This window comes from Syngnathus leptorhynchus, chromosome 7, assembly GCF_054491065.1.
Source record: "Syngnathus leptorhynchus isolate UIUO chromosome 7, UIUO_Slep, whole genome shotgun sequence".
In the NCBI taxonomy this organism is placed as follows: Eukaryota; Metazoa; Chordata; class Actinopteri; order Syngnathiformes; family Syngnathidae; genus Syngnathus; species Syngnathus leptorhynchus.
The window spans coordinates 4,179,840-4,189,358 of NC_141201.1; the positions used below are offsets into that span (position 1 = coordinate 4,179,840).

The following is a 9,519-nucleotide window of genomic DNA, read 5'->3' on the forward strand; positions in this document are numbered from 1 at the left end:
AAAAATGGTTTCTCTGGAAAATAAAATCAAATGGCCCCCCCCATCAGATATTTAAACTTACTCAAATCCTGCCTCGGTTTACTCATTCCTTATGTATTTCAATGAGCATTTACTGGACATGTGACATTACGTCGCGTCGTAAACCGAGGAGCCACTTTCAAGCGTGTTTTGTCCAGTGGGGTCGTTGGTTTGTCGTTGTGTGGGCGTGGTCTTGCCGGCCGGGCCACGCCCCCTTGTTGCCCTCCGCTCGCCGGCTGCGTGAAGGAGAAGGAAGACGCGTGAACTTGAACGCAGCCTTGTCAGTCCAGTCCACGCAGGGGAGGAAACGGCTCGCAAGTACACACAGGCCAGTCCGTCTTATCACACAACGAGCACCTGGACCGAACCGGCTTGTGTTTTTTTCCTCTTTTTTTTTTTTCTCAGTGTTTGCTTGATATTGTAGTTGTTGTTGTTTTTTTGTGAGGGGGGGTAGCGCGGAGGCATCGACGCGATGTCCAGACGCAAACTTGGCAGCAGACCGCAGCACCTGAGTGCAATTCACGGTAAGAACGAAACATGTTGCTGGGATGGAAATGGGATTTTTGGACTGGGAAGTGTGGCTTTCGTTTTGGTTTTAGTGATGGAGTGCTTTGTGAAATCGAACTATGTATGTATGATGCATTTCGTCCGTGTCCGACGTCCGTGACACTTTGTTGACATCACATAAGGAACGCTTGTACGATTTCGAGTCAATATTTAAACAAGACGTTTTGCACTTTATTAAAACTAACAGTAAAAATTCCTGATGAGTTTTGGCTACTTATTTTGGCTAAAAAAAATAAAATAAATAACAATTTTTTTTAATTTAAATTAAGATATATTTTAACCCAGCTTGTTTATATTTCAAAACAACCATAAAATGTATCATATATATTTTAAAGTAATCCTTTTTTTTTTCTTTCCCCAAAGTAACCACGACACAGTTAGTGCGTGCGTTAGTTGTATGACCGACCCACACAGTCCTTTCACTGACTTGCGTGCGCGCGTGCGCGTTCCCGCGTCCGTGTGTGTATGTGTGGCCGCGCCTTGCAAGTCTGCACAAACAGCCGCAGCTCTGAAACAGGAAAGGTGACATTTTTGAGGAACAACTGGCGAGATGCGGCCCCACACTGTACTGTCTGTACCTGTCCTGATTCTATTCTATTCCAGTGTATTGCTGCTGCGGCTCCTCTGTTGGCAGGCAACAAGGTGTGCCGGTTGGTGTCCGGTGTTGAGCAACAGGCCAATTTTCTTCCTAGAAAAGAAAAGTCCGCTTCGGGCCATACTAACATCATAATATGAATGACATGGACATTTGAGACATTTTTGTTTTTTTTTAATGTGCAAGCCGGTCAAAATGAAGCCACTCTATTGAGCTAACTATATATTTTTGAATTGTAAAAAAAGGACATTACTTTTACAAAACTTTTAGTGGCAGCCATTGGTAGACGTCCATAAAAATCTAAATTAAAATGTAAGAAAAAAAACAAACAAATGTTAGCCCACTGGAGTTTTGGACTGTATGTCCCTCCAATTAATATTTACCTACTATTAACCCTTTTTTTTTTTTTTAAGAAGTAATGTTTGTCTGACTGCTTCTTCGTGGCACTCTTTTGGCCTGGTTTCAAAGTTCTTGCTTCTCGCTCTAACCACATGTGTCAGGTATGAGGTCACATGTCACATTTGTGAGCTTCAAACACACACACACACACACACACATCGGAAGGCAGGCCTGGCCGCTCTTATCTTACTCCTTCGGTCATTTTTTTTTCTCTCCCTTTTATTGCATTCCGTTTCCTGTTGAGAAACGCTTTGCGGTTTGAGTCTAGGGGTGTGAATACAGTAGATTTGAAAAGTCTACACCCCCTTTTCAAATGACATGTTTTGTAATACTAAAAAATGTACAACTCGTACAACTCGATTAGGAGGGGAAAAAACAAAATATTTCCAAGAGAGAAAACAAAACCAACAACTGAGATGTTTGCAAAAGTGAACACCCCCCCTGTAACTGGGGATGTGGCTCTGTTCAGAATCAACCAATCACGTTGCTAGCTACTAGAACATCAGAACTTCATATCAGGTTCATCAGAGGCAGGTGCATGAAGTTTGGATGTGATTGGTCATTTCTGAATACTTTTTTTCAGTTGAGTGGAAAAAAGTTCAGAATAGATTTCGCTCATTCTCATTTTTTTTTTTTTATCATTAAAACTGCATGGGGTGTGTAGACTTTTTATACCCACTGTCTAACTTGAAATCACACTTCCCACCTCAACATTTGAAAATATTTTGAGGGGACTTCCTCTGAGGTTTGATTTGCCTTTTTAAAATGTTCATTTCATATTTTTCAAAAAGCTTCTCCACCGTTACACTGGAGGATGTCATACGTCATTTGAGGTGAATAAGGTGATGGCCCCCTCCCCTCCCTCCCTTGTGTCTGTGGGTCTTGTGAGCGAGCCGATCAGTTCTGGGACGCTTGAAGGAAGTGGTCAGTGGCCTGTGAGCAGTTTGACCTCATTGTAACGCTCCCTTTTGACTGACACAAGTACTTGAAATCGTTTTTCTCAGATGAACGTCTGACACCTGCTACCGGCTTCTTTTTCCTTCTACTTGTTTCACTGCCTTATTTCAAATCTACCGTGACATCAGTTTTGAATGCTACTATTAGAGGCAATCATGGGACAAATATGTTTATTTTTGACTCGGGCCTGACCAGTTAGGATTATTTTTAGCCCGATTCCAATAGTTGGCAGAATAAAATTCAGATTTTGTAGGTGTATTGTTGTGTCCAGTTCGTGTGCATGACAAAAATATTCAATATAGTAGAAAATATTTGATTTTGATACAATAAATTCGATAAAACCATTTACTTAAAATATTCTAATCCTTTTCAAATGTCATTTTATATATCTCGATTTCTTTTTAGGTTTAATAAAATACATTTTACATTAATTAACATTTTACATCTTAAATATAATAAATATCAAATATATAAATATATACACATTCATCGACTGTATTAAAATATTGAAAATATCTACAGTTAATGGCTTCATATATTCTCTGACATTAAAATATAGAAAAAAAATGTTTATTGATAAAAACTTTCTGAACGTATTTCCGTGTTTCTTAGAATCTCCTGACACAGCGGACGGAAGTGCCCTCCTGCCACAGGACCACCTCTCAGCCCCGCACATCCTGACACCCGACGGTGGCGGCGACCTCTTGACCTGCGGCCAGTGCAGCCGGGCCTTCCCCCTGGCGCACATCCTGGCCTTCATCCAGCACAAGCAGGGCGGCTGTCTCCCCCGAAACCAAACTCCGGATGCCCGCGCCGCGCCCCGCTCCCCCGCCCACCGAGCCCTACAGCGTTACTGCGCTTCCAACGGGACCCTAACGGCCGCCGTCGCATCGCTGGGGCCGGGCTTCATCGAGCTTAGGAGGGAGGAGGCGGAGGCCAGGGAGCGAGCCTGGGGGGCGGAGCTTGGGTGGAAGGTGAAGGTGGAGCCCGGCAAAGCAGGTGAGGACTTAGAAGAAAGGAAAAAGGCAGGTTGCTAATTAGCCAGGCTGTGTTTTTTTTTTTTTCTTCTTCATTTGTTTACACCCCCCAACCCCCTTCCTCACCCCTCCGTATGAGTCCAGCTCATTAGCTAGCCGTTGCCATTAGCAGGCCTTGGTGAGTTAGTGATGCAAAAGCTAATTGTGCAGAAAGCAGTAGCGTCAGGAGGCTTTCTCGGGGTCCCCCAGGAGGCCTCCTGCCACTACACCGAGCACCTGAGCTCCAGAGCTCCGTGCCCCCCCCCCTCCCCTTCCCCTTCCCATACTCGCCACCAATCCCCTGCCTGCTTGTCTCGAAGGTGACCAGGTAAATGTTCTGATTCCCGGGGTAATACAACACATGCTGTCGAGCTCGGAACATGAAAGACGCTCGTATGTAGGGAGGAGAAAAAGAATCAAATTGCAATTTTTTTTTTACTCTCAAAAATGAATCACCTTTAAGTGATGATGCCAAAATTCTGTGTTTTTTTTTTTTATTGTGGGAGTTTTTGCATTTGTTGTTTTACCGGTCTGATTGGAAAGAACAACGATATGAATCTCAAACAGGTTTGATAATTGGTTTCCGAGCCAAGCCTAATTAAAGGGACATTTATTCGAAGAAGTTGTTCCCCAGAACTGTAATTAGAAGCTCTGTTGATGGATAGAATGAAGCAGGCCAGCGCCTTGAGGAAGGAATGAAAATTATGGGCATTTTCTGAAAATGATCGTTTTCTCTCAGGCCACAAAACGGACGCGCCATCTCCAAGCAGGTAGACGAGCGTCCCTCGCGCACATGTCGAAACCTCCGATGTCGTGTGAACACACACGTTAGCAGTTCCTTCCTTTGTGCAACGTTTGGGGAGGGGTGGAGGGGGGTAGGGAGGGGGGGGGGTCATCTGCCTGCACCATTTCCGTCCATCTACAAAACTCTAATTGAAGTTGAACTGTTTTATATTGCTTTTATTTTGGCATAAGCTTGATTGCGGAATACTAAAATATTTATGGACAGTATTATTGCTTGTTTGTAAAAAAACAAAGAAAAAAAACAAACAAAAATAATTTGGTCGCAAATTCTTTTAATTTTTTTCAAAATCGTTTAAAAAAAAAAAAAAAGCTCTTTGCCAAGAAATGCTCTCGTCAATACAGCAATAACACCTCCATAATAATTGACGGCCATTTTTGGGCCCTGCGAGTTTTTGTTTAGGAAAGCGTTTGGTGGCGAGCTGTTTTGAGTGAAAGTGAGAGAGCAGTTATCCCGCAAGCAGACACGGCCCTCCTTTTCTTTTTTTCTGACGCGCACGTGCGTATGTGTGTGTGTGTGTGTGTGTGTGTGTGTGTGTGTGTGTGTGTGGTGGGGTTAGAGTGGAGATGGATTACTGAAGAGCCTTGTGCATCTGCCTCGTTCCTTTTTATTTATTCTCCTTGTTTGTTTTGTTTTTTTATTCATCTCCACCACCCTCCTCCTCCTCCTGCGTCTTCAGCACACTTTTCCTTCTCCCCTCTTTCAATTTCTCGCCTCCCCTCTCCGTCTCGACCTCCCCGGGGAGAAGAGATTCTGCCTGCTGCTCGTTAGTGCTCCCAGCCAATCTGCATTTTTAATTAGTAGTTATTGCTTCTGCTTAATATTCAAGTGCTACCCCGGGCCAAATGGGAATCCTTACACACGAGGAAAAAAAAAAAAAAAACGAAGAGAAAGAAAGTGGAGGGGAAAAGAGAGAGAGCGGCTGGGTATTGTGTTTCACTGCGGGACCACAAGACAAAAGCCACCATGGAGCCCCCCCCCCCTCCTCACTGTTGCCCCCTCAGGGATAGATTTGGGGGCGGAGGGCTTGGAGGATGGGTCTCAAGTACAATCCAAAGGGGTGACATATTTTCACGGTGTCCTCCCCTCCCTTGCACTACTTTATAATCTTTTTATCTCATTTTCTTTTTTATCTCCCGAGCCCTGACCTACCTATCTCTCTTTTCCTGCTCTCACCCTATTTCTTTTTTTTTTTCTCATCCCAACTTTTGCTGGCTCCCTCCTCGGGCTAGGTTAAAGGACATGCACAGGCAGAAAAGAGGAGAGGAAGAAATAGGGGAAACAGTAGCTCTCTTTTTTTTTTTTTCATCTCTCGCCTCCTCCCCTCCAGTAAAATACAGACGGATTTGACTTGAGGAAACATGAAAGAGGCTTATAGCAGTCGGCTTTGAACCGCTCGGAAAGAAAGAAAGAAAGAAAGAAAGAAAGAAAGAAAGAAAGAAAGAAAAAGGGAAAAATAGAACACTTTCTCCCTCCCCTCCGCAATTTGGAGATCGTCTCTCCCGTGTTGATTAATGCAGAAAAAGGCCTCATTTGTCAAGCAGGGCTGAGTCAGTGGCTCATTTGCATAAAGCATTCGTTTTTCCACGTTCTGCTAATTAGCAATTTGCAGCTTAATTGGAAAGTGGCTTCTCGCTTAGGAGACAAAGCTATCCGACGTATAAAAATATCCGCGAGATGTAACACCGCCGACGCGCTGAAAAACGCCGCTCTACCTCGGCGGCCTCTCGTTGACGTCGAGGGAGGATGCGCTCGTCGTGTGTCGTTTTAGCTGACACGCCATGTGGGATCGGAACAAAATACCGCCATCCTCTCCATTTTATGATAGATACCTACATTTCCCATCATCCCCTAAAAAGAACCCCCCCATAGTGGTGAAAAATGTTGTTTTTTGCTCACTGTTAGCTTGTGATTGATGTTTTACCATTTACGTTAGCATTAAGCTAACCTGATTATTGTAATTGCTCGGCTCATTTGCATGAGACAGGACCGCCCCCTCAAAAACTCATTTCATCCAGGCTCGAGATAGAAAGATCTCGATCCTTTGGGTATTTTGACAAAAGTGTGTCACAGATATGTTAAGACACCTGGGAACTTTTTTTCTCGCCTCAGGTCAACTGGGATCGGCTCCACCGTGACCCCTTGTCCTCACGACTGCTCTGTTTTGTTTTCCAGGGTCCGAGGAGCCGTCCTACTTCACCTGCCAACAGTGTGAGAGTGTTTTACCCTCCGCCTGGGCCCTGCTGCAGCACGCCCAGCACGCGCACTCCCTCAGCATTTACATGGAGGAGGAGGACGACGAGGACATCAGTCTGAAGGAGAACAAACCTGCGGCGGCCACGCTGGACCCTCGCCACCTCAGCCAAGCCCTCGCCTCCGCTTTCCAGCCCACCCTGCGCCAGGCTCGCTCCCGCCAGACTCCCGCCGCCGTGCCCCCCAACAACCTCCAGGCTCTGAACTTCTCCGAGCTGCTGCGGGGTCTTGCTGAGGGCACCAATAACATTAGCAACAACAACAACAACAACGCTTCTGTCAGCTCGCCGGGAGGCCTGGCGTTGTCCCCGTCCTCCTCCCCGCCGGCGGCGTCCCCTTTCCCTCAAACGGGAGCCGACTTCCACTGCGAGCTGTGCGACCACAGTTTTCAGACGCTGCGTGCCCTCTCCGCCCACCGCCGGACTCACGCGTGCGAGAGGCCGTACCACTGCGGCGTGTGCGGCCAGGCCTTCTCCCAGAGCGGGCAACTGGCTCGCCACATCAGGAGCCACCACCGGCAGGCAGCGGGGAGCGGGTATGAATCAGCGGATGCGTTGGCGATGGAGACCACCAGGGGAAGGTTCCAAATACAGGCAGGGAAGGCCACGATGGACGTGAGAGCGCAGGGGCCCTCCGAGTTGGACCTGACGGTGCCCAAGCTCCCCGCCGTGATGCTCCTCCCCTCGCAGGTCAGACCCTCAGACAGAGAGCTGCTGAGAATCTACCAGAGCCAGAGGGACGGCGGCGAGGAGGAGGTCGAGGCGCAGGGGGACCCCCGGCGCGCCTCACCTTGCGCCAGCCCCTCCGAGGGCTCCCTGGAAAGCGGCGAGACCGGCGGCAGCGGCGAGAGCGGCATAGCCAGCGGAAACTGCACGCCCAAGCGGCCCGAGATGAGCGAGCGGCCCGAGATCATTGACTTCAGCTCGGCTAAAGTCAGCGAGGCGGTGCAGGAGTGGCAACGGGAGAACGAGCGAAGGAGCACCGGCGGAGGGAGCGCCGGCGCCCCGTCCGTCTCGGCCGTCAAGAAGAAGAAGGACGAGGCCTGCGAGTATTGCGGAAAGCAGTTCCGCAACAGCAGCAACCTGACGGTGCACCGCCGTAGCCACACGGGCGAGCGGCCGTACCGCTGCGGCTTGTGTAGCTACGCCTGCGCCCAGAGCTCCAAGCTAACGCGGCACATGAAGACGCACGGCGCCCAAGGAGCCAAGGCGCCTTTCCTGTGCCAACTTTGCGCCGTGCCTTTCACGGTCTACGCCACTCTGGAGAAGCACCTGAAGAAGGTGCACGGCCTCAGTCACGCCAGCGTGGGCGCCTACGCCCAGGCCAGCGCCGCTGACACCTTGGCCGCCATGAAGGCCGAAGAGGCGCCGGAGGTTGTGAAGATGGAGGAGGAGGAAGCCAGTCTGGATCAAGTAGCCAATACGGATAGGGAAGAACATCGCCAGGAGGAGAGCATGGGAAGTCCAGCTCTGGTGGAGGCTCCCTTGGCTTTGACTCCTGCTCCCTGAGTGCCTGCCCAGCAAACTCAAATGGACTGAACAGGCCCCTCCCATCAAAAAAAAAACCCCACACAAAACTGGAGTAGAAAAGTAGCAGAACCGAAGCAATTGTATGCAAAAAAAATAAAGCTCCGGGCTGAGAAAGTGCCTAAGTGTGACCTCAGAACAAAACGGTGACATTCAACAGGGACATTTGCAGAGCTGCAGAACAGGAAGTGAGCTACCACAGTCCACGCCAACACAGGAAACCAAGTTGCAGGTGATGCAAAGGCGTCATTTTATCGCTCTTCCGTGTGACCCCCCCCACCGGCCAAGCGACCATCACATCATCCAGATGAATGAATGAATGATCCTAACATATCCGCGGATATGTGCGCTTCTTTTCTTTCAAAGACTCAGCAAATAACTTCTGATGTCTGCAGTGCGTCCTTGCTGGTCTCAAACGTCGCGTTTACTGGCCTCCCAGCGAGGTTGCGCTCCTGACAAATTCGAATAGACGTTCTGGTGTGAGCTTTTTTTTTTTTTTTTTCAGGATTACTTTCTATGCAGCAAAACTGTAATTCTCTTCCCCCCTGTTTATGACCTTTCTGTCCTGGTTGTTTACATTTACAAAATGCCCAGCTGTTTAGGAGCTTGTGCATGTTTTGCAGCTGTTATTATTTCCTGGTTCTGAGTGTTTGTATGTTTTCAAATAATTTGTAATTTATGAACGTTGCACCTTGGTGCTTGTGGAAGTGAGAGTGGAGAAAGGGCACTTGAGTGAGCGAGCACTTGTTTTTCAATGTGTGTGTGTGGGTGCGCGTGCAAGGACTTGAATTGTGTCCCATGACCGCATGCATCCTTTTGGATCATTGTGTCAAGAACTCAAGCAAACCTTGTCTGCATAAACGAGCGACTGAGCGTGTGTGAGAGCGTGACTGAGTGAGTGAGTGAGTGTGTGTGTGTGTGTGTGTGTAGGTCGGAGATAGTGTGGGAGTGTGCGTGAGAGGAAACTGCGTGTTCTTGTGTGACTGAATGAGTGGGGTAAGAAACTCTCCGAGAGAGTAGAAGAGTTTTGTAAGTGTCAGAGAATTGAGACAAACTGCGTGAGAGCGTGAAAGAGTTTGTGCGCGTGCGTGTTAGAGTGTACCTGTGACAGTGAGAATTGCGCGTGCGCGCGCTTTGGTGACCACTGTGTATCCATTATCAGGGACAGCAAAACAAACTGTGTGTAAAAGCAGTGTAACTGTTCAGGGATCATATTTTGTACATAGATTGACAATCTTGCTGTTTTTTGTTCTTCTTAACTGCTTGTCGCTGTTACATGCCTCCTCAAACGTCTTCTGCTGATTGTCTCCCTTTCGACTCAGTACTTGCTTGTCCGACACTGTTTTGAAACCTCAATAAAAAGCTGAGGTGTATTTTTTTGCATTG

At 47.8% G+C, this 9,519-nt stretch overlaps 1 protein-coding gene across 2 annotated transcripts; it reads left to right on the plus strand.

Annotated features, from left to right (window-relative positions):
• Positions 1-270: 270 nt before the first annotated feature.
• Positions 271-9,506, plus strand: znf296 (zinc finger protein 296). Of its 2 annotated transcripts, XM_085915948.1 has the most exons (3): positions 271-542; positions 3,149-3,535; positions 6,530-9,506. In XM_085915948.1, exons 1-3 carry the CDS (start codon positions 491-493, stop codon positions 8,113-8,115), a joined length of 2,025 nt encoding a protein of 674 aa, XP_085772074.1. In that variant the 5' UTR covers positions 271-490; the 3' UTR covers positions 8,116-9,506. The 2 variants fall into 2 exon arrangements, with proteins under 2 accessions (XP_085772074.1, XP_085772075.1); XM_085915949.1 differs by lacking the exons at positions 271-542; positions 3,149-3,535 and adding an exon at positions 3,566-4,322.
• Positions 9,507-9,519: the final 13 nt, after the last annotated feature.

Bases quoted from the DNA above. Each gene is read 5' to 3' on its own strand.
- znf296 (XM_085915948.1), top strand. From the start codon at position 491: ATGTCCAGACGCAAACTTGGCAGCAGACCGCAGCACCTGAGTGCAATT. The intron at 543-3,148 runs GTAAGAACGAAA...CGTGTTTCTTAG, and splicing joins GCACCTGAGTGCAATTCACG to AATCTCCTGACACAGCGGAC. The intron at 3,536-6,529 runs GTGAGGACTTAG...TTTGTTTTCCAG, and splicing joins GGTGGAGCCCGGCAAAGCAG to GGTCCGAGGAGCCGTCCTAC.